This window comes from Lineus longissimus, chromosome 6 (assembly GCF_910592395.1).
Source record: "Lineus longissimus chromosome 6, tnLinLong1.2, whole genome shotgun sequence".
In the NCBI taxonomy this organism is placed as follows: Eukaryota; Metazoa; Nemertea; class Pilidiophora; order Heteronemertea; family Lineidae; genus Lineus; species Lineus longissimus.
The window spans coordinates 2,123,828-2,148,317 of NC_088313.1; the positions used below are offsets into that span (position 1 = coordinate 2,123,828).

The 24,490-nt window shown below is 41.2% G+C and overlaps 4 protein-coding genes across 5 annotated transcripts; 2 read left to right on the forward strand and 2 right to left on the reverse strand.

Moving 5' to 3' along the window:
• Nucleotides 1-22: 22 nt before the first annotated feature.
• Nucleotides 23-2,454, reverse strand: LOC135489482 (protein FAM136A-like). The gene is made up of 3 exons (XM_064774862.1): nucleotides 2,318-2,454; nucleotides 1,019-1,159; nucleotides 23-615 (listed from the first exon to the last, which is right to left on the reverse strand). Exons 1-3 carry the CDS (start codon nucleotides 2,399-2,401, stop codon nucleotides 415-417), a joined length of 426 nt encoding a protein of 141 aa, XP_064630932.1. The 5' UTR covers nucleotides 2,402-2,454; the 3' UTR covers nucleotides 23-414.
• A 181-nt stretch (nucleotides 2,455-2,635) lies between these two features.
• On the forward strand, nucleotides 2,636-7,855 carry LOC135489251 (cytoplasmic dynein 2 intermediate chain 2-like). The gene is made up of 11 exons (XM_064774513.1): nucleotides 2,636-2,809; nucleotides 3,120-3,204; nucleotides 3,469-3,607; nucleotides 3,923-4,055; nucleotides 4,398-4,579; nucleotides 4,790-4,929; nucleotides 5,169-5,248; nucleotides 5,610-5,791; nucleotides 6,541-6,698; nucleotides 6,885-7,093; nucleotides 7,339-7,855. Exons 1-11 carry the CDS (start codon nucleotides 2,751-2,753, stop codon nucleotides 7,466-7,468), a joined length of 1,497 nt encoding a protein of 498 aa, XP_064630583.1. The 5' UTR covers nucleotides 2,636-2,750; the 3' UTR covers nucleotides 7,469-7,855.
• Nucleotides 7,856-8,547: 692 nt separating this feature from the next.
• LOC135489675 (WD repeat-containing protein 91-like) lies at nucleotides 8,548-16,331 on the reverse strand. Its single transcript, XM_064775149.1, has 13 exons — nucleotides 16,209-16,331; nucleotides 15,895-16,049; nucleotides 15,450-15,559; nucleotides 15,205-15,327; nucleotides 14,702-14,900; nucleotides 14,040-14,397; nucleotides 13,560-13,754; nucleotides 13,162-13,256; nucleotides 12,630-12,726; nucleotides 11,940-12,288; nucleotides 11,421-11,533; nucleotides 11,087-11,284; nucleotides 8,548-10,721 (listed from the first exon to the last, which is right to left on the reverse strand). Exons 1-13 carry the CDS (start codon nucleotides 16,329-16,331, stop codon nucleotides 10,566-10,568), a joined length of 2,271 nt encoding a protein of 756 aa, XP_064631219.1. The 3' UTR covers nucleotides 8,548-10,565.
• Nucleotides 16,332-16,522: 191 nt separating this feature from the next.
• On the forward strand, nucleotides 16,523-23,830 carry LOC135489102 (uncharacterized). 2 transcript variants are annotated; one of them, XM_064774273.1, is made up of 5 exons: nucleotides 16,523-16,609; nucleotides 17,088-18,716; nucleotides 21,123-21,246; nucleotides 21,944-22,670; nucleotides 22,719-23,830. In XM_064774273.1, the coding sequence occupies exons 2-5, from the start codon at nucleotides 17,122-17,124 to the stop codon at nucleotides 22,967-22,969; spliced, it is 2,697 nt and encodes an 898-aa protein (XP_064630343.1). In that variant the 5' UTR covers nucleotides 16,523-16,609; nucleotides 17,088-17,121; the 3' UTR covers nucleotides 22,970-23,830. The 2 variants fall into 2 exon arrangements, with proteins under 2 accessions (XP_064630343.1, XP_064630342.1); XM_064774272.1 differs by having other exon boundaries at nucleotides 21,944-23,830.
• Nucleotides 23,831-24,490: the final 660 nt, after the last annotated feature.

A 24,490-nucleotide genomic window follows, 5' to 3' on the forward strand; every position in this document is an offset into this window, starting at 1 on the left:
TTCTATTAAATAACTAATAGTGTTTATTTATCTTTAAAAAAGAAGTTTGAGTATAATTACAGACATTAAATTGTTGTCTCACCATTTTAGAGATGAGAAAGTTTGTATCCTGACACTCTTTGATGCATGTTGCTTCTATCAAAATCTGTTTACGATAACAATACTGCCATGAAATGATAAAACGAGACAAATCAACATTTTAGCACTAAAGACTAGAGAAATTGATAATTCCAACACTACCAGTCCTAGATAACTGATCGTGTCAAAAACATACAATTTATCATGATACTTTATGACAGTGCTCAACATCTTCCGAGAAAGTTTAAACGTGATCAATCCTCCTTGTTCTTGTCTTGAATGTCTCATATTTGCTCATCACCAATTTTTATATAAATCTACAAGAAACACTTCGTCCTAACTAGATTTTTGATGACTTAAAGTCTCTTTCATCTTTTTCATAAGACTAGGTATTAAATCAACGTAAGTGTCCGCACATTTCCGTACACAGCCTTCCATTTCACCTCGGTATTTCATCATGTCAGCTTCGGTGGTTGATGGTGTCACTTTATCTCGGATTTTGTCTTGGCATTCCAGAGCACACCGCTGTAATCGATCCTGGAATGGGAAAACGTATCAAAGTTTTAAATGATTAAACATATATTGAAATTTTTTCATTCAAAGTCTATGACATGTCTGCATCTTTTTCATTTGAAGGCAGAATATGCACATTTATTTCACAGACTACTAAGATCTTCAAGTTAACACTAAAATATCTATGTTTTGAGGATATCTTGTTAGTTCAGTGAATCACTCAAGTCAAGGGAAATGGTGCCCCCTAGGCCAACACTTGACCACGACTTTGCAGTAACTTTTGAATAAATACAAACTAATGTTATTCAACTCGAAGATATACTTTTTACAGTGGAGCCTTGTTCTGTGTACCACCGTGGGACCAAGAAAACTGGTTTATTGTATCCAAAGTTCACTGAATCACAGACTACTTCTTCTTCTTCCTCACCTGATAATTTTGTAATTCTCCTTGAACGTATGTCTGAGCCTGTTGGGTCGGTTGTGAACATCTATCCAAACACCTCTGCACATCCTCCATGCCGTAACTGTCATTTTCACAACATTTCAGACTGCATTTGTACATCTGAGCCTGAAAAATAGATTAGGGAAGACATAGGCTAAGTGCATGAAATGGAACGGCAGGCCAATAGGCAATATCGACAAAGTTTCTTTGGGCGCTGACCAGTCATCTATTTCACCTGGAATAAAGGTCTCACCAGCCAGTGCAATGGCCGGGCCTACCTGGCTCCACAAATGGCGCGACGTCATTTCATGCATACCCCTGTTCAAGTGGCTGTCGACCTTGCAGTATATCACTCTCACACATAAACCTATACATTTCTGAATAGCTTGTCGCTTCTAGAATACATCTGGCCAGCTTTCACTGTTATCAAGTAATTCAGTCATGAGAACATGGTGGCAGCACAATACATGAGACACCCTGTACATCGATGAAAATTTTGAAAATTTGGCTAAACTTTAGAATCCCCGATTGGAAATGACGTAGTTTGATCGCATTCAACTAGAAATCCATTGAACAGTTGTGCTTGGTTAGTCAACCGATGACCTTTTTTTGAGGTGTGATCGGGGATTGTAAACTCGTTCCGAAAATTTCACCTTGCCGCCTTATAACTTGACAATTAACATGGATGGTGAAATAATATTTTTATAAACTTCTACTTATCACCTTGAGAAAGCCAAATAATAACAATTTTAAATTTTGATACCAAAATAGGGTGCCGTTGCGGCTTTTCTTTGAGCATTTTGACCGTGAAGTCTCACCTTGAGAACATTATGTGCACTCTGACAGGAACCAGTTCATGTCAACATCCGATTGAGCTATAAATAGCATGCGAGGCCTGGTGCTGGTCACTGCGGACGTGCACAGAAGAAGCTGATATTTTCCTCAAATAATCGTCAGAGCTACCTCTTCACCAAATACCCAGGACACCGACATTTGAACATGCAGCAATAGTGATATGATAGGCTTATCTGTATCCATGGTAATCGCCTGAGATTGAAGAACTTTTTTTAGGGGGGGACCAATGTTGACCTGATCACCACTGGCTAGTGAGACCAAAGGGTTGAAAATCACGATCTCCTGGGGACGAGGTTTGCCAACACGTTTTGCCCTTGGCCGGCAAATTGAACGTGTATTTTGCAATTTTGTAACGATACAATGAGATAAATCCACATAAAAGTATATATATTTAAAACCGTCATAATACAATCTTTGCAATCAACGTACTTGAATATTTCGCAGGTGCTCCTTGTCGAGCGCATTCAGCATTTTGTTCACAGAAGTCTGCACGCGCGACTGAATGTCCTCCATTTTGGAAAGTTGACGGCGAAACTCATTCTCCAAGCATCGTCAATGGTGAACGTTGCCGCCAAGTCTCACTCGACCTACTGACTCTACGAATTTCAATGGGTGCGTGTAAAAAAGAGTACAGGACCGAAAACCGGGCGAGTGGGCGAAACTGTTGTTTCGCTTCCTGAACTTTTCGCCCCCAGTCGTTTCGCTCCATAGGAATTTTGCATTTTAGTGCCGTGCTTTGCAGGAAGAGGTCACCACTGTGAAGTCAAAAATTCCTGACAAAAACTATTTTTCTGTTACAGTAAACCCCTTTTCATACCCATTTGTGAAACTTTAGTTGACTTTGAGTTGACGAGCTTGAAGTATGTTTCAAGATGAAGCCCTAGAAGCTGTTGAATGTAAATCATCTTGGAAGAAAGAGAGGTAACTTCAAAATCTCTTTTGGCTGTCTGCTATTTTCTACTCTGCCTCTCTGTCATCACTGACTACTCTGTCTGTCTCAGTGTCTGCTTTGAGTTTGACACACTAACTGACTGTCACTGACGCGCCACTGTTACTGTAACAGTATACATCATCATGTTATGACATGATAAATATAATGTTCAAATGTACATCAATCGGTATGATATTTATGGCCCCCATGTCCAGGATGCCAGGCCACATCAACGAATGATCTCGTTTACAGGCGATGGATTGTCTGTTATTTTGTCCCTAAGTTTCATTCCTCTTCTAGGTCTTTAACAGAGAGTGGTGTTCAGACAAGGGAGATTCTAACAGATGAAGTGGCCGTTCAAGCTATCAAAAGACACAATGTGGAGGTGAGATATTTAAGAACCAAGGGGTTGTGGATGAAATAAAATTAGGCCTACCACTATACAAGATCTTACACTACAGTTAAAATGATTTAGGTCTTGTACAGCCAAACAACTGTTGTTCAGTCTTAACTGAATAGATGAACACAATCTTGGTTTTTACCAACATTTTGAGTGAGACTTCTCAGTCATAAACATGTTGCATTTGGGCCTGATCAGTAATCCATACACTTTTCATACCTCAATTATTGTGAACTTTTATCCTTTCAGGTTCAAACAGAAAATGATACGGACAAAGACTTGGTGATGGGGGATTATGATTCAGAGGCCCTGGGAGATTTCCTAAAGAGCCTGACACCGACGATTATCAAAGAATTAGATAAGAGTAGAAGAAGCCATGCCTTTGATGGTGAGTGTTAGATTAGACCACAATTCATTTGCTTAAAGGGGGACTATAGGCAGGAGCAGTAGGGTTAAAATGGCCATCTTCGTATGACTAATGTACACAGTAAGGGCACTGGGTCATGTTAGATTCAGTGAAAAGTTTTGACATACTGTGAGATTGGAGAGACCCCTATTGGCGAAATTGTGTAACTTTACCTTGCCTACCTAGCAGCTGCCTATAGTGTCCCTTTAAAACTTCAAGAGGCAACATGTTCTGAGACTCAATCTTTGTGAAATTCTACTGCTTTTATTATTGTGTTTACTGAAAATCTCATTTCAGGCTATGATGTGAGCTGGAAAAGTGGTACGTCTGCCGTGACCTGTCTCCACACACTACACAATGAAGCTGTCACTGAGGAACTACAGGTGACAGGGCTATCATGGAATTCTACGGGATCAGTGATTGCTGCTGCGTATCCTTTGCTAGTACGTTGTGGTCTCTTAAGGAACTTGTGGTTGTTTGAAAACTTAGGTCACAAAAACGGCTCGACCACTTGTCAGTGCAAATCTGAACAACATGTTATACACCCTGCTTTGTACGTCTCATTCTCTAAGATATCAAACAAAAAACCATCCTATGGTATTTTGAGTTGTAATTTACCTGGGCCATGATTGGGTCATTGTCTCAAAGACTTACATGAAACTTGGACCCAACCAATTTCCTAAACAGTCGATGAAATTTGCATTCTTACTATAAATGTAAATGTCAGATCTAATTTTGTTGAAATGTAAATTGTTTCTTGACCATGTGCCAGTACGGGTAGGTTCGACCATGTTGACTGGTGCACCCACAAATCGCAGTTGTCAACCTGGAATATTGAGCGGCGGAATATCAACACAAATAAACCAGACACAACTGTGGACACATCTAGCTGCCTCATGTGCATAGCATTTCACCCAAAGGAACCTGCTGTTATTGTAGGTGGCACATTTAATGGTGAGTACTGTCTTATTTTCTGACAAGAGTTTATGTCAAAATATATTGTGTGACCCAATTCCAGTGCATATTCTTCCATCCTTTGCATACACATAGACCTAGACCCAGTCCAGACAAAATAAGTGCCACTGTTCAACGGATTTGTAGTTAAATGTGATCAAAATACATAATTTCCTATCTGGGATTGTTAATTTCAACATTGTTCTGCAGGAGAGGTTTTGGTGTGGAACTTCAGCCGAGATGATGACATGTTGGTGGCATCATCAGGTATTGGTGATGACTCTCACAGGGAGCCTGTATCAAAGGTCCAGTGGGTGACAGACCCAGACTCCAAAGGAAACAAATACAATGTAAGTCAATTAAAATTGGAAAATTTGACTCAAATGTGAAACTATTGTCCACTATCTTTACATCTACTGTCATTGTTACAGTTGATAAACAATCTTTGTGCAGTGTTGGATGACAGTTATCATTTGGGAGACTTAACTTCTGATTAGTGTGTTTGACACAGTTGCGTCTCTGTTGGGAGTTATATAACAACAATTTCCAGTGAGTGTTTTCTCGATTAAACACATGTGTTCTTCTGCAGATAATGAGTGTGAGCAGTGATGGGAAGATGCTGATATGGAAATTGAATCTCCAAAAGAGGACACTAACACTCAGTGAAGGGTGAGTTACCAGATCAGTTATAAAATCGACCTGTCCTGTACCATTGCTAAACAAGCTAAACAAGCCCACTTAAGAAACTTGAGACAGTGGACGTACACAGCACTGTGTGAGTGAGGGAGTCCAAACAAAGGGCCAGCCCATTTACTACAAATTTGCCCGACTTCTCAGGCCAACTACCTAAGACATGGCCAGAGAAGGGACCAAGCTTTGTAGATCGCTGGATCAACATGCTTGTACCACCACCCTGTGACTGCTGCAGAAAAGAGAGTATGATAGCACAGAAGAAGACTGCTGCTAAATTATGTATATTAGAGGAACAATGTAAGTTTGACGACATTTTCAGTGATTGATTTTCTTTCAGTTTCATCCTGATGGCGGAGAGCCTACCGAGACACATGCGATCAAAGTCAATGCGAGGAGATAAAGAAATGGGAGTGACTTGTATCTCATTCAACAAGGAAGATAGGTCAACCTTCGTGGTTGGATCAGAGAGTGGCGGTGTCTTCAAATGTTCACTACACAATAAAGGGAATCCTGCAGGGCGTGAGTACTTCTGTTTTCAAAAAGTCTTCTTCTACGTTCGACACGTTAAACCAAATATATTGATTGGGTTGGGTTCCGATTTTTAGTTGCAAGGGCTGGACCCTACCGACTTCGGTGGACATTTACAAGCATTTTTTGCTGCCCACGTTTTCTATCAGAGTTTTTCTTCTCCTAGACCTGTTGTCAACCAAGGCGAAAATGGGTGAAAAATGTGTGCCTTAACACCTTCAGCGCCGAACCACGTAGATCTACGTGGCCCAAATCCCCCCTCCCCTTTGAGCTGGTCATCGGACTCTCATGGACTTCATTGAAGAACTACGCCATCGCCATCTTCAGGGCAAGGTAGGAACTGAAAAGACAAGAAAAGGTCCTTTCAGTTCCTGCCTTGCCGTGAAGATGGCGTTGGCGTAGTTCTTTCATGAAGTCATTTAAAGTTCTGAACTACGCCATCGCCATCTTCAGGGCACAGAGGAACTGAAACGTTCAGTTCAGTTCTTACCTTGCCCTGAAGATGGCGATGGCGTAGTTCTTTCATGAAGTCCATCAGATAAGTTTTAGATAAAAGCATTTGCTAGTCTTTATTCATATCACCCAATGTCTTAATGTGCTAAGGAGTAACATTTAGGAGGTTTGAACCTCCAGTTCAAAATAAAAGCTCCTTATGGTCATAAATCTTAAAGTATGTTGTATCAACTATCATTGCTCCAAAAGAGAAACTGAAATAATAGACCACGATATTTTGATTCCAGGTCACATTACGTCCTCCGTCCAGTTACATTCTCCCGTGACCTTCTCCTTCCATCCTCACCACGGACCCGTTTACGCCATTGACTGTTCGCCTCATCATCGCAATTTGTTTGCGACGTGCGGGACTGACACGTCTGCGAGGGTCTACAGTATGCTACAGGTGAGTGAAGTCTTTAATGATCCATTCTTAAAGGGGGACTATAGGCAGAATCAGCGCTTTGAATTGGCCATCTTCAGGTGACTAATATGCAGGGTGAGGCCACTGGGTCATGTTTGATTCACCTCTAAATATATTCCTCGTCCTAGCGTGAATAGTTTTGACATATAGAATAATTTTCCTCTTCAGGACAAGCCTGTCTTAACAATCGAACCAGGAGCTGGCTACCTCTTCTCAACACACTGGTCTCCAGTGCGCCCTCTAGTGTTAGCAATGGCAACCGAGGACGGTCATTTAGTTATCTACGATCTCAAGACAAGCCATGTGACGCCACTGTACAAACTTGAGGCGGGATCTAAAAAGACACCGATATATACACTACAGTTCAATGCACATCAGTAAGTCAATTTAGTAGTCGCAGTATTTTAAACTGAAGATTAGTAATGTAATGGCCTGCAAGAGTTCACTATAACACTGAAACTGTTTGATTTATTAATCCCGGAGAATCAAAATACGGAACTCTGGGCATTACGTGCCAGCTTTATCTGACTTTACGCTTATTTGAATTGCTAGTTTTGAGCCTTGACACCTTTCCTCTTGCAGCCGATGAATATTCATTGAAAATATTGTCTTTTCCTTCCAGACGCCAGCTTCTAGCCACGGGAGACGGTGAGGGTAATGTGCAGATTTGGCAGCTGAGTGACGAGTTGACAACCGAAGGAGTCAATGAGAAGGAAATATTGAACGAAATAGCTGGATTGACTACGGAATGAATAGACTTTTGCTGAGATTTCTGTGAAGTGACAGACTGCTTGATTGGACTACTGTGTACTGGGTGGTGTTGGTGACTGTCTTCTTTTGGCAGTTTGGAAGGCAAACGCAAACTTAAAATACATGAAAATTACAGCTCTTTGTCTCACGTGAATTGAAGACAAGCTAAGTTCACCCTTTCATCACAAACACTTCTCTGTTTACAATGTTTCTTTCCACTCAAAACAAGAAAGCGACAACCGCACAGTTTGAACTATCTGTTGGAGCTGTTGCTTGATATGATCATGATATTGGACTTCTGTTTGCCAATTTGTGGCTTAATACATGTACCAGTACATGAAGTATGTATATTTGAAATCCGTCCAAATAAAAGTGCTTGCAAAACCATACATTATTTGCGACCTCTTAATTTTTCTAACTTTCATGAAACAAGGATTTTAAATGGAGTCTGGGCTTGGATCAAATAGACTTTCCTGCCTGATTACAATGGGAATACCAAGGATCGGTAAGCCCTGTGAATGGAGTTGTGGGTAGAAGTTGCACCTGTGAAAATACCCCAGCAGGTATCGATGAAAACTAGTCTTGGAACACTGGAGGATCAGCCTCCAGACCTAATACCAAAACAATGTGCATTGGGAACACAGTCTCCGAAATCAAAGTTCAGGATGCAGTGCAGACGGTCGACCCAATTGAGGAGCTTGAGCCTTCATGTCACAATAGAATTGGTGTGGAGATTTTGATTGGAGCTTCGGCAGCTTATGAACAGGTTCAGAGAATTTAGAAGAGCACAGCCCCATCCGCCTTCATTCAGTAGTCATTTCCACCCATACTGAACTTCCGGCAGTCCCATACTCTATTGACGCATGTTGTCTGGAAGCATAGCAATGTCAATACATTGAGGGTCAAGATGTTTCCACCATGGTGTATGGAACTGACCACACAACAAATGCCTTGTGAGTTGCACGAGATCTTGGCAGACTTCATCCATCTTTCACTTCACCTGAGGCAAATATCGAAAATATTCTTCAGGGTACACAAACTTCCCCAAAACAAGAAAAGGAAATGAGCATTGATTTCCACTTTATATTAATTGATTTCTTTGTTATCAAAATATCTACACATATCTTAGTATTCTGTTAAAACACACATTTAAGCGTACAGTGTCCATCCCAGAGTTGTGAGTATTATGTACATTCCTGTAAAGGATTTCTCTTAAATCGGAGAACTGCACCACAGAGATGACCTGATATGATTTGATCAGTTCTTGGACAGACAGCTCGCTGATGTCTATAGCACAAGTACACAAAGTTTAATTTACCATCAATTTAGGAGCCATCCACATTGGAGGCCTGCAAATAAGGTTTAAATTTTATGTCTATAGATGGATATCTGGTGATGTCTGGCGAATTTGTAAACATTATGCGCACGCACTCTCGTGTCTCTTGAATGTGATTTTCATTAAAAAAGTTGTGAAGAACCGTCTTCCAGTGGACATTTCTCTTGATAACATAATGATGCTTATCTTATGATGTGCAGCTGCTTTTGTGACAAATTCGTTTTATTCTAAAATATCCTGCAAGTCAGAAGATAAGCGAGAAAAACACCTCGTATTCAAGTGAAATCCTCTGTTGAGATACAAGTATGCGCGCGCAGCCAACTGTATGACATTATTTTCTAAACGAAGACATCCATCTATTTGGCCAGGCATACTCCTGTGCTCACCAGAAGATCCACATCATCTCTGCGTAAAAACACCATCAATTCTTGTGTATCTGTTTAGAATAGCTCTTAAACAAAATAATACCGGATCTCTTTTGTACCTAGTTTGACTAGAATATAAGCACCATAAATACATACAAACATTACATGGACTATTCCCTATAACATCAGACCGCTCTGAATAATATCGTCTTGGAATTTATTAGATTGTAAAGTAAAGCACTATACTGCAATCTTGTCTCTCTCCCATACATTTTTTCAAGGCCCTGATAAATACCAATGAAATATGTTCGGCTTGGTTGGTACATAATTAACGTTTGACATGTAACCCTGTCACTTTTCACACGCCATTCAGAACGACATGTCATTTCCAAAGACCGGGCTTCATACGATTCACGATATCACTTTTCACCCACGGTTCGCGTCATGTCATCTTTTCACGCCCAAGTCTGTTAGCAAACATATTCGTGGCCCGTGAACTGTGACCATGTAACCCTCATTTCAGATAACCGGAAGGATGGAGACAAGTTTGTAGTAGGACAGGGAAACAGTCTCGACATACAGTAAACACAGTCTAATACAAGTACCAGTACATAACCAGTAAACACAATTGCACCACATACACATGTACATAAACTGTACTTAGTACATTTATACAACTATTTGAAAAATCTGACTTTGTTCATTGCACTGATTTTCTTCCCAAAAGTCACAGAGAAAAAGCTAGCAAGTCATATTTGAACAAAATGAGTTGGGTGTTTTTGGACTTCTCTCCTCTCCGTTGGCATTATATAGAAATAAATGCACTGGGCACCACAATCCCTTAAAAATGTCATGACGAAAGTTCGCAAGTTCATTCCTTTACTATAATGTCAGACATGCTTTTCACCATTTTCTCAATGTCTTACATATGACTTGCTACTTTTTCCATTTGATGCTACTTTTGAATATACATGTAGATACCATTTCTTTGCGATAGAAATGCCCAGTTTGACCTAAAGATCTAAATAATTTGCACACACCGACACTCTTGATCATGTAAAATGACAATGAAAGGCAACATCTTTTTCTGAATACAATGGTGATATTAGATTGAAAATCATTTCTTTCTGCCTGCAAGTGCCAATAGAAAATAGAGCAGGACATCCAACATGCTCTGATCAACACTTGGTCAGGGCATAAGTTGTTTGGATCATTCATTATTGCCTCCAGATAGAAAATAGAGCAAGATATTGTACAGTAGAGGAGGATATTTAAAGTAAATGTACATGTCCTGATTGATACTAAGTCAGTGCTTAGGTGGTTTTGATCATATGTTATTGCTATTCGTTCGCTATAGCAAACTTAGTACTCGGCAGATTTGAGTTGAAAGTTGTCATATCAATGTCTCAACAACGTTGAGACGACAACATTTCCATCCATTGCACCCGTCAAACACGTGCGGCAATCGATAGCTGTCGACCAATCACAAGTCACGACCGGAGCCTTGTGACCTCTGAGCAGCATCATCTTCTGAGCACCAAGCTTTCTGTCCAGCTGAAACAGAAAGTGAGAGGAGCGTTAATGAATTGGAGAATGTTTCCTCTGGTGGTTTGAGACTCAATGGGATTCTTTTGATAACCGATTATTCAGAGTCTACAAAGGTTTTATCTGATTCGCATTTTTCTTACATTCCTTCTTTTGGCGGACACATTTTTCGGAGGACATCTTTTCTATTCCATATGCTCAACTTTGTCCATAAGTACCGGTAGATGATTCAACTACTGACAATATTCGTCAGTTGTGAGGGTGCTGCTATGATGTAATTCAGCTTAATTCCAGGAAATACTTTTCATAGAATGTATATCAGTCAGTGTGCAGGTACTGGTATTTGGCAATTCAAACGAAGGGGGCATACATACCGCATACATTTGTCCACCAGTTTGAGCACAAGTTAAAATATGTTGTCCTTCTGCATCAAATGCAAACAACTTTCCTCTCGGCGTCTGCATTTGTTTATAACCTTCTGGTTTCTGCATGACGAATGGTCCGGCTGCCCCGCTGTGAACGGCCCAGTCGGCTATCTTGATCCCTGTCTTATGGATGCTCCATTCGATTAACTGGAAGAAGATAAAAATAACTGTTTTGTGGAATCTCCATCTCATACAGGAGGGAAGTGACGTAATGAATGCTGGGGTCTCCGGTTTTCTCCTACATTAGTACAATTTTTACAAGAAATTATAACAATGAACATACCTTTCCATCTCCTCCCATACTGTAACAGCTCATCTCGTCAGGGCTGAACTGGACAGAGTAGACTTCTCCAATATGAGCCCCCCACGTTGATATACACTCAGACTTCTGCACGTCTGAAAGGGGACAGATAGTGAGGTTGCAGAAAAATTACTAAAACATGTACAATATAACTTACAATCGCATTGAGAGAAACTTCTGTAAAAATTCATTGGATTAAGAAAAATTTTGCATTTATTGAGGCTGTTGTAATTTTATCATATTTCGCTGAAAACTCATTGGCACGTACCAAAAAGCATCCAGTATTTGTATCACAGTTAATTTTTATTGAACAAAGCAATTTTAAAGTATTCTATATCGAGGGGGGGAAGTCTTATTATCTTTACTCGGTAGAGGTAAAATGTATCAATGCACGTGGAGTTGCCAATTACGTTACCCTGAAATCTATCTTGCAAAACTGAAATCTAATATTTATGATCAGCTAAGATCCATATTGAAACAAAAAACAAATACGATGTTTACCAAATAATCCTATCATGCCATCCACTCCACCGGCAATCAAAAGATGTCCATTATGATTGAACGCCATACAGTTTATAGCCACAGGATTTGGCGACATCGGAATTTCACGATCCATTTTCATCGTTTTCAGGTCCCACAGCGACATCCTGCCAAGTCTTGGTCCAGTCTCCACACCATTGTTTCCTCCTCGACCCCGCCCAGATGCTGCACAAGCAAACTGTGTGCCTGAAGGACTGTAGGCTAGGGCTGATATCCTTGGGTAGGCGGAATCCGCTGTAACTTCAATGAGATTTTTCTTCTCTTTGATGTCGAATAGCCTGAGTTTACTGGTCTTGTTTCCAAGTAATAACTGAAAATGGAAACATATCAAGATATGTAGCAGGAGAAACCGACATGGCTAGTTGTAATTTTTGCCATTATTTTGAGATATACCTTATTGCTGGTGTAGCATAAGCTACGAATGTGGAGAGAAACTGTAGGGCAAGTCTCGTGCTCAAGGACACGGAGCTGAAATCATGGTGATCCTTCCGAGGGTTAAACACATGACCTCCTGATTACATATACATACACCTGGTACTCAATTAAACGGCAATGCCACTGAACACCACAGACCAACACTAGCCCTCTAAGCTTACGGCTAATACATTCTGTATGCATCTAGTAAGAGATAACTGATAACTGATAACTTACAAAGCGATCCATTTTGCTAGCCCATTCAAAGCACATCAAGGGCGACTTTGACATTATAGTTGCCATGGTAGCAGGGGAAGGATCAAGAGACCAAATTCTGAAAACACAAATTCATTACACTAAATCTCATGAATAATTTGACTAAAACCTGATATGTTTCACCTAAACATCACAAATTGATTTAAAATTCGTCATTAGTACAAAGTTATTGATAGCCATCAGTCACTGTGGTTGCCCAAGGACCACATAGAGAAGGACAGCTGAGCAAGATGGGGGTTAGGACCAGGCAGCCAAGATTGTAAGAGACAGAAAGAAGTGAAGAGACTGTGTTGCAGCCTTACCTGCCCAACCAGGGATGAAGAGCCATGAATATTGTACGGTAATTGTCATTGCAAGTATAAGGTACTTCCCACACTATCAGTACAAGTGTGTGAAAGTTCGTTTTCAAAATTGACCATGAATTACCCTTGCATTTTGTGAAAACGACCTCCCTTTAGGAATCCCTAGGAGCTAGACAAACTAATTCACTCACTTGACTATGCCATCTACATCCAAACTGGCAATGACTTTTCCCGATTCACTGAATCGGCAATGCAGTATGGAGGAATGATGTTCATTGTATTCTTCCTGAAATGGAACAGGTTTTATCCACAGTTGAAGAGAATAAACAACTCCCAAAGTCTAAATACAGGTTTTACAAGCACAAGTCAACAACAGCCTCATTTCATACCACTGTAAGCCCAGAAATATTTGGAAATTATTGTTGAATCTATCAGGTTTAGAATCGCTGTCCAAGGTTCACCAACTTCCGAATGTCACCAATGTAATGTTCTCAACACCACCAGAATTTGGAAATAAACAATCATTCTGGGCAATCAACTTGTGCGTATCCCGGTACTAAAATCCCCAAGAGCTTTAAGCTAGACTGACCTGACTGAGAAGCAGAAAGGGCAGCTCCGTCTCTGCTGATTCAGGCAAGTCTTCAGTAGGTAGTTTAACTTTTCTTGATTCAAATGAAGTAGGGACTTGTGACATGCCCACTGGCTCACTCATCTGCCTGGAGACTGGGGTGGCTTCTTTCCTGATCAATTCACTCCGCCGCTTAGACGTGTCAGAGCCCTCAGGCTAAAATGAGAATAGATAGACACACTGTATTTCAATAAGAAAGTTAAGCAGTCATCATTGATAGATCAGGAGTTAAGCTATTCTCCACTATATCACTTCCCTGAACATGCTGAATTGGATGTTGATCAAATGCAGCTTAACTTTTTAGTCTAAATTTGTTCTTAAACTAACAGCAACAGCATAACAGGTCGTTTTCCTTGCCAACAAAATTGTGACCAAAAGCGGAAGCTTGAAATTGAAAACCCGAACATAGAACCAATATTACATTATCTAACTCATCCACACCTTAGTTGTCTTTGATTCCATGAGACCAAGGAGCTCGCGGCGTTGCTTATCATGATCCTCTGGCTGCCGGGGCTGTTTCTTATGAAAGGTATGCGGGGCTGCCGTACTAGACACCTTCCCCCGAACCAGTACAGAAGCTGCCACATGTGATCCCTTTATTTTGTAGTCATTTACATCCTTTGGTGACGACTTTTGATTTTCTTTTACTTGACCTGTGGTGCCCCCTGGGCCTGGCTTTGATGAACTACCAGGTGACGTCTTGCGCAGGATGGTAGGCGATGGTTTCGCTGTTGTTGTTATCTTCTTTACAATGGACTTGAGGACTCCTTGTGATTCACAATCTTCAAGAGGTGGTTCCCTTCAGAAGACAAGATTAATGCAATATACAGTAGAAAACTCTATTAAAGATGCCCTCGGGACTGACAAGTACTGTCCTTAATAGAGAGCTGTCTTGATTAGAGAGGTTAAATTGAATGGGGATAACTAACTTGGGACCAAAACAAGTGTCCTTGACATTGATAAAAGCAAAAATACACAAGGCGAGCTTGCTTATATATTTTTGATAAAAGCCATAGTCTCCTTGACTTGAAAAACGGGCCGTGGGAAACAACTGTCTCAGTTTCAACAAAATATCCACACAGGTAACAAATTTGTATACTCACTGAGATATGTCAAAGAAATCATCCATGAGTTCAAACGCATGGTCGGTAATCGGCAAGACATTCTTCTTCTCATGTAGACCACGGAAATCTCTCAGGCGTTGATCGGGGTTGGTAATTTGACGCCTCAGGTACTCGATCTCATCCTGTAATCTTCTTAACTTGAGCTTTTCCTCATCGAACATTAGGAGACCGGGCAGGGGTGCAAAGAGTTAAGGTAAACAGCATTGAAATTACAAACTGTTTTACGCAAAGTAGCAACAAGTGTTCCTTCTTTCAGCAATAGCACAAACTACATTTTCCTATTTTTTCTAATTACTTGATAGTCTAAGATGCAGCATGCATTTTCATGATCTCTCTCATAATGACATGTTCCGACACATTTACTAGTGCAAAGCTTTAGATACTTTTAAAGCAGGCTGAGCTCAAATGTGCTATAAGACTGGGCAGTCTTTGATACAACCGGGTGCTTCTGTGGAAATATTACTGATAGGTAAAAAGGATATGCATGCTTTGAAAGATGACGCTCAGGAAATTATGTAATGACAAGAAAAATGTGTCCTGCCACTGCTTCCTGAAGTATGTTGAGAATGTACTGTTTTCCTCTGGGTTCTTAACGAAGGGTAGCGCTGTAAAGAGAACAAGAGGAATTGCTGTCATTTGAAACAAACTCTGTTGAATAAAGGTTTCGACAGAAAGGCAAGGTGATCCCTACTAGTACTACCTAAGATAATTCATGGGAGATACCTACCAAACCATTCTTTCCATTCACTCTGGCTCTGAATCTCTGGTGCCATCTTCTCAAAGAATTCGGTCACTTTGTCAGGTCGGTTTGTTAAAACGTCATTCACTAGATACCATCTGGAAGAGAAAAAGTCAGCATTCAGATATCAATCATTGATTCCGGACATGACAACTGAGCTACAACTTGAGCTCTGAAGTACAATGCTATACTGTTGAGACGACAATGTCACTGGACAAAAAAGTTGCTGCTGATGATACCAAAGTCCAAACATTGACTTAACTGCTGCACTCTTGAGACTTCCGATGTAGGTACCACAGACGCTGTAACCCTATAGGCACTATTGCCTCGTGAATCATCAATCACTGGCATGGTCAATACTGGTCTTTTAGTTACAAGCATTATTACATAAAAGTCCAATGACTTAACTGTAAAAACAAACACTTTTTCTTACCGATATAAACTAACTTCCAATTTCCTGATGCTACTGGTATATGTCTGCTCCAATCTTGAAAATATGTGGGAATCCAGGTAGTTCCAATAATCTCTCAGTGATATTAGGTCATACGAGTTTACGTATGAATGCAACTGATCAATGATCTTATCTGCCTGAAACACAGTAGGGTGAATATTTGAGTAAATTTCAATTACATGCATGGTGGCGCCACCTTCAGAAAACTGGTGAAACTGAAAAATGGAAATCTGGAACAGTATTGGGGACGTATACAGCGATATATATACAAGTGCATTTGATGCAATGTGACATACTCTGAACTCTTTATCCTTTTCCAATTTCAATTCCGTATCAAAACTCTTCATCGTGGTACTTAGACCACGAAAAACGAGGTATTCTTTGACTAAATCGTCCATTTTTCCAGCCATAGTGGCCATCTTTGTTTTTAAATCATGATTTACTCCGTAGCTGAAATAATCACATCTCGAAAATTTATTAGAGTTTAATAAATAATAATGTACAAGCCATTCATTTCAAATTATTTACATATATTTGATAAAGTCACGAAATGCATTCAACCTTGTCTCTACATATTTTAGGAGTAGAATCGCAACTGAAAATTTTGGCTTACATCCGGGCACTTTTAGCATTGGGAAAAACATTGCTCTCAAAAACCTCATCATTTTTACGCTTCAGCCGATTGCCATTAAATCTGGTGGGTGTCATCCCTAAGCTAAAGTACACATTAATCTATGTGATTCCTAAAATTTTGATTAATTTGTCGTTATTCGAGCAAAAATGATCCCGAAGTTGGCAAGGGTTTGCATGTGTTTTGTGTACATTTTCTATGTGTAACCCACGTGCCTTGTCTCTTCCACTTCCACTCTCCCCAACACACTGCAGATATCTGACATAGTCAGTGCCCTGCCATTTATTGCCTGTAATGGGTGGTGATGGGGTGTATCAAAATTCATGGCAGCGACTTGACAATATACTGCCATTTCCAAAGAAAATGTCGTTTGTGCGATAATAATGGTTGATGTACACAACATACCAGTGCCACAGTCACACTCACAGCCACAGACATGTTAAATGTTATTGCCTCAAAAGGTTGAGGTATCCAATTCAATCACTAGTATTTGTTGCACAATTGGCCGCAGTAACAGTGTGATGTTTTCTATTTCTATTTGCAGCACAGTTGATTCTGGTGTTTGAGCAGCAGCCAGCATGCAGAACGCAAACCAAGGTCAGCAAAATTGGGGCCAAGGATATGGAGGCAACATGGCGGGTGGCGCGGGCACTGGAGGTGGCACAGGTTCAGTTGCTGTCCCTGGTACTGCTCCCACCGGTGGCCAAGCAATGAATCCCCAAGCATCGGCACAGATGTACCAGCAGTATGCCCAAGCAATGGCAGCTTATGGTCAGCAGCAAAATTTTGGAAATTGGAGCGGACAGAACATGCAGGGCCAGGGGTATGGTGGTGGTGCCAATACTGGTGGGAACTTCGGCTGGAACCAAGGCGGTCAGTGGGGTAACCAAGGTGGTATGAACCAGGGCCAGAACCAGATGTGGAATCAAAATCAGCAGGGGCAAGGCCAAGGAAACTTTCAGGGTGGGAATAGAGGAGGAATGAATCAGCAGGGTTGGGGGAACAACAATATGCCAATGGGGAACCAGGGAGGCGGAGGTGGTAATGCAAACCAACGCGGTCAGTGGGGCAACATTGGAAATCAGAATTCTGGTGGAAATTGGGGGAATCAGAATCAGGGCAGGTCTCCAAAACAAGGTGGTGGAAACTGGAACCAAATGGATGGTGGTGGTGATGATGATGATGAGTGGGACAACGAATCCATGGATGGCAGTGTTGGTCAAAAGCGCAAGCATCGGGGTGGGCAGAAGCTTCGGAATAGACGGATGCTACAGGACCAGCGACAGCAAGAGAAACGTGGCGGTGGAAATAAACAAGTCGGTAGCACCAATCCAAATCCAAATAAGAGACAGCGGATTGCCATGGGCATAGAAAATCCAAATGGTATTAGCCAGGGAGGAAACCAGGGCGGAAACCGCAACAAGTGGGGTAAAGGTGGTGGTGGTGGTGGTGTAGGTGGTAAACAGAAAGAACGTGGAGGTGGCCAGTGGGGACAAAAACAGCAAAAACCACCGGGTCTGCAACATCAAGCAAACCAATGGGGCGAAGGAAGCCCAGCCGATATGCAGAACATTCAAAACAGAATCACAAAAATTGCTGATAGAGTCACCAAAAAGTTGGCCATGGCCAATTCTGATGAAGACAAATTTGACTTCATTGAGGAATTCATCAAGGAGTCGGCCGAGACCCGAGGTGAGGCGCTGTTCAAGTTTGAAACAATCCTCAACAAGATGAAAATGATGTCGACCCTTGTGTTCTTGCGTGATCCGAATAACTCGTCAGTCTGCCGATTGTACATAAATGACATTTACATTGCCCAGGGTTTCGGCCTGAACCAGACAAAGTCGAAAGGAAATTGTTACGCGATGTCTGATGATTTGTTCAAAGAGCGTAACTGGCGTTCGAAACTGGTATGCGACGAGAAGTTGCGTCAAGACACATTCCTAAACGACGATGTTGACATAACATTCATCAGCTACCCTGAGGAGCACAAGACGCTTGAGACGACACAGTTCAACTGTCCGCAGTGGGTGACTTCCGAGTGGTCTGGCATCGTTTTGTTGGAGAAGACTGGTGTATTCCAGGGAGCCAATGGTATCCTGAAGCAGAGTGCTGAGTTCAATAAGATGGTCCTTGAATATGATTACGTGGAGCCTGAGAAATCGGTTTGCAAGTAAGTATAAATTGGCATGATTTGAGGGGTTGTTGAAGTTATCTGTCATGCCAAAAAGATATCTTGCGTGGTCTCTTGCTACCAGTAACCTAGTCAGATAATGAGGGCTATTGCCTCTTACAGATTGTTGGCAAATCAGGTAGTTTTGATAAAACCCCTTTGTTCTTTTGAATCACACTGGTATAATGGCAGTTAAAGGTGGAATAGTCTTAAACCATACAAATGTCACAATGGCACGATTTTCAAATACTTCCAAAAAATTCAAATATTGCATATCTAGGAGGATAGATGAGATTTCTGATGGATTGCTTTCATTCTGAAATGGATCTATGACACTACTACACTGCCATCAAAAGTCATACATTTTCACAAGCTACTCCATCTTTAGAACTGTGAAGGGGACAATCATCTGAGCATTCATGCACAAGTACTTTGTTTTGGTTATTTGTTATCATTTTGAAGATCCTCTAGCCCACAGTATACCAGTAGTCATCTTGACATACGTGTACACTCTATCAGCATCTTGCTGTGATGATTGCACCTTTCTTGTTTAATCCTATTTTCTTCATCAACAGAACATGCAGAAGGCGGAACCTTGAGTTCTCATCACAGGCACATGGAAATATAAGAGCTGTATAGCCCCCCCCCCCCCCCATCGACTTACAAACCCCCCCCTCCCCACTGTGTTCACATCAAAGAATTCAACACTACCATTCTGCACGAGGGAGGCTTTGCTTGGTACAGTGACATATATGCTTCTATGCACATGTCAACCTGTGTACCATATCGCCAGTAATGGAGGCCACCGAAATTCAGTACATGAACATGTAGAGGTACATTGTAGTGAACAATACCATGAGAGATTACATGTATGTCATGGATGGTGCAATGTTCAAGTACATGTATGTTTCAAAATGTTTCAAGCAAAAATAATTTTATTCTGTTCTCATACAACTATCTCTAATTGAAAAAGTTACTAGGCAACATTTACATACCCTTTTAGTTTACAAAGCACATCAGCATTTTTAAAAGCTTTTTTTCATATAAAAATAGGACTAACTGCGCCGTGACGAAGTTTTTAAGTTTTGCAGAAATCGATTGCTGATATTACTTTTGCCTTTCAGGGTTTATGCAAGCTGAGCCACTCACTTTCTTTGTAGTCCCAGTTAAGTAAAGTGTCTCGGTTAGAAAAACACAGGGTGGGGTTGTCTGCACCCCTAATGCCTGGAAATAGGGCAAGGTGCGGCCCCCTGGTGTTCAGAATGACGTGAATTATTCAGCTACAGGAAAGCAGGGTGCTGGACATGTCCTCCTGGCAAAAAAAGGATTGTTGAAGCACTCTGCTGCAGTGTAGCGAAAGCACTGATATCTTAGGCTTGCCATCCTCCCTTTCTGGTTACTCTATATTGTATGTTTAGGTTTCAGTCCTATAAACCAGTAAAAGCTTCCTGCTACATTGCATGATCAAAAAGTTTGATACTGGTGTAGACAACTGATACCATTTCTGCTCATCAAGCCTCTCATCATCCCAGATTTTCTTGCAATGCAGCAAAGAACAAATGGGGTGATGTGCTTGGTTATTGCAGTCTGGTGTTTCCCCAGTAAACTCTTGTCTTTAGAGTAAAGTGTGTGGGGGTTGACTGCCTTTAGGCCTTGATTCGTATTGCATCCCTGTGGCTCTGGAGCCCTAAGTCCAGCAGCCAATATATAAAGTGTACAGACTGGTGCCTTTTATGAATGAGATACAATGTACTTCGCCATGGGTTGAGAATATTCTCATGGCGTTAAGTCAGTATCTTATTATCATTAGAATTTAGCCTTGGTTCTGCCATGGTTGAAATAAACCATGCGCCTTGTTGATCAAAAACCACATAACACTTCATATGTGCAGCATTGTCAGGTGCTGGTTATGCTCCAGCCTGCCCGTGCAGTAGTATGTATTGTTTTGGTTTACAGTTGTTACCTGTGCATTAACAGTTGTTACCTGTACATTTGCAGTTGTTACTTGTGCATTTACATTGTGCCAAGTCTCAATGCATGTTTTTCACCCCATTCAATGTATAGGTGACAGAACTTGTCAATCCAAGAATAGTTAGTTGCTGAGGCAAAACGGGACCAAGCTATTTACATATGGTCAATACTTTGCTTTGCACTATGTGCAGTAACAGTCCTGTTGTGCATGTGTACAATGTATGACTCCATTAGAGCCATGTTGCTCATCTTATCCCATTCTACATAGGTATAAAGTGATTCCAGCAATAGGCCTTGATGCCTCTCTGGGCATTGGCCTGGAATTAGGCCAGCTCTCCGCCAATCTCTATTCAAATGCTGAAGAGAAGTTGTGTCGGAAGGCAATATAAAACTAGTTCCTTGTCTGTTGTGTTCAATATTTGCTTCCTTTTCTAGGTGTCAGGTGTTGATCCAGAACACATGCCTTGGCAAGGCTGAGAAGTCCAAGCGGAACAAGGCAAAGAGTGCAGCGTCGCACGAAGCTCTGAAGAAAATCAAGGAGACGAATTGGACTATCAAGGTAATATCTCACAATCCTTAAAATAGTTCTTTCAAAGTTGTATAATAAACACTCCATTCTTCTCCTTACAGCTCAGTGTATGGTTCTCCTCTTTTTCAGTTAAGTGTGTGATTCTTCTCCATTACTACAGTTCAGGGCAATGTTCTTCTCCTTTACAGCTCAGTGTAATGTTCTTCTCATTTACAGCTCAGTGTAATGTTCATCTCCTTTTCAGTTCAATGTATGATTCTTCTCCTTTACAGCTCAGTGTAATGTTCTTCTCCTTTACAGCTCAGTGTAATGTTCTTCTCCTTTACAGCTCAGTGTAATGTTCTTCTCCTTTACAGCTCATTGTAATGTTCTTCTCCTTTACAGCTCATTGTAATGTTCTTCTCCTTTACAGCTCAGTGTAATGTTCTTCTCCTTTACAGCTCAATGTATGTTTCTTCTCTGTTACAGTTCAGTGTATGACTCTTCTCCTTTACAGCCGAGTGTAATTGCTATTTTCTTTCATCCAAACCAAGTTTTGACTAACTTCCAAATCAAGTGTCTTTTCCTATCTTGGTCACCCAAAAATAAAAGATTCCCGGCAAGTGGAAGGAACTAATGTCAATGATTGTTGAACAGTTTGGCGAATAAATCTTTCCCATCCCTGCAGATGAGATTCTCGTTATTGTTCAATTTCTTGCCCAAAATCTAAAATCCTTTCTATTTCTAGATCATAAGGACGGAATTCCCTGCGTGTGGGAATATCGTGCGCAGGAAGACACCAATGGTTGTTCAGCCTATCGAGGAAGATTCTACAAAAGCTAAGACTGAAGACGATGATGAGAAAAAGGACGGCAAAATCGAACCAAAGCTTTCGCTCGATGATTTCCTGAAAATGGATGGAGAGGAGGCTAAAAAGGAGGTCACCGAGTCGACAGAACTGGCTCAAACCACCATGGAAGAAGATGAGGTGAATGAGTCTGGGTTCACCCCACCGAAAGCCAATCTCACCCCCAGTGATGTCTACACCGAGGAGGAGTTGAATACAAGGAATACGGAATTCTACGCGTGGGCCGCTCCGCAGACTGCACTGGATAAGTTGGTGACCATGATCGACGCATACAAAGCAAAGGATAGCGTCGATGATTTGATCCTGTCCGGTTTCAATGTTGATGAGCGGCACCATGTTTTGAATTACTGTAAGTATATCGGTTTGGCTTGTGCTCCAAAGAGGTGGTATGATGATGTGTATTTGTTCATCAGTTTGATCTTGGAGCCCCAGGTTCTGCTCGACAGAATTATGGCGCTCGGTGGGAAGACTGATAAATATGAGTTGGTTCCGCCCACTGGTACTGAGGAGCCTGTTGTTGATGATGAGATGGCTGAGGTTCAGGCAGCCATGGCATATGTCCCAGAACAGACAAATGGAAAAGCTTCTGAAACTGATGTTAAAACTGGTGTTGAAGCTGAAGTTGAAACCAAAGTTGAAACTGAAGTTGAAACAGCTGTTGAAACGGCCACTGAAACAGCAGTTGAAACGGCTGCTGAAACAGCAGTTGAAACAGCAGTTGAAACAGCCGCTGAAACAGCAGTTGAAACGACTGCTGAAACAGCAGTCGAAACGGCCGCTGAAACAGCAGTCGAAACGGCCGCTGAAACAGCAGTCGAAACGGCCGCTGAAACAGCAGTTGAAATGGCCGCTGAAACAGCAGTTGAAACAGCAGTTGAAACAGAAGAGCCAAAGGCTGCTGAGTAGTTATGTTTCAAAGTGGTAGGTATTGAAGGGTCAATGAAACAAGCTAGTTTAAAGGGAGAGCAGTTGATATTATTGTATTTTTGCAGTCTTCAGAGACTAAGGAGGAATGATTTTCACTCTTTGAAACAGATTAGACTACCGGTAGTGTGTAGTTATTTAGTCTGTTAGAATCTGTATGGTGTTTCTTTACCATTTCTGAAACAACTCTGTCCTGTACATGTTTATCATTTCAAAATAAAGTTCAACCTTTTGTGAGAAGACTTCTCAAATTCTGTTTATGATGCCTGTGCATTGTCATGTTTATGTGTACATGTATATGTAATGTAAGTAAGACATTGATTCAATGGACCACAAATTTGAAGGCAAAATTTGTCACTTAATGCTGTGTGCATGTGTGTAAGTAGGCCCTACTGTCTTCAAATAAATTCATTCCAAATGTTTCATCGATGTCAATTTCTGCCGTCATCGGCAGAGACATTTTGTCTTGGTTAAAAAAGTTTAAAACAGAGTATAAGGGGATTACACAGAAAAAAAGAGTGTATCTGGCTTCTAATTCTTACATGCTTGTGCCAGGCCTTGCTGACACATTGTGCAGAATATGAATTGATACTGAACTAGAAGTACATGTTCCAGTTGTCCCACCGCTCCAGTGGAGCTGTAATTCCGCCCAAAACTCTGGCTGCCGCCTTAGTTTTGTTCTTGGTATTTACTTGTGGTTAGACAACCAATGCCTTCAATCCGGTATCAATTCCTTAAAACCTAAATGATGACGTGTGTGGTGATGTACATGACATGAAATGCATTTGTAATTTATATCCAATTCGGCACAATTTGGTTGTTCATTTATTGTAATAATAACTACGTGAAAAATATCCTGACTTAGGTCTTTTTGTTTTGAAAGTAGTAAATAGAAAATTTGCTCATGACAAGGATGTAACATTTGATGAGGACTTGTGATCGCATGGGGAGATGTTGCTCTGAATTTGCATGGACTTACCCTTCTCCTGTATGAGCATGTGGTATCTGGATATGATCCCACCAAGATGAGGGCTGAGAATCACTATTGATTTGAAGTGGCCCCTTGCTATGCAAGTAGTATTGAAAGCACATTTTCGTTGACTGTGAAAATGTATCTCCGACTTCATGATCATTCAGTCATAGACCCGGTGGGCCCTCCTTGAGCCATGTCCACAGAAAGTCACGGGAAGTTTGCCTGTGGCATTTCCTTGGTCCATGTTCGTCTGTGGCCTTGTGATGCACCACACTCAAAATGGAACTTGGGCTGTTGCCATGGTTGTTCCAGGGAACATACGACAATGCCACAGGGGAACAGTCTTGAGACGTAGCCTTGTAAAGACTGGAACCAATTCCCCAATGTTTGATGTTATGTCCTTCTATCAAAAATTTGGACAAAGTCACCACTGGAAGACCTGGATTTGAATGGAAAACCTTTGTAAACAGGGAAGGACATTGTTGCATGATCCTGGCCATCCTATTCCATCTGCTGTCCTTTATTTAAGT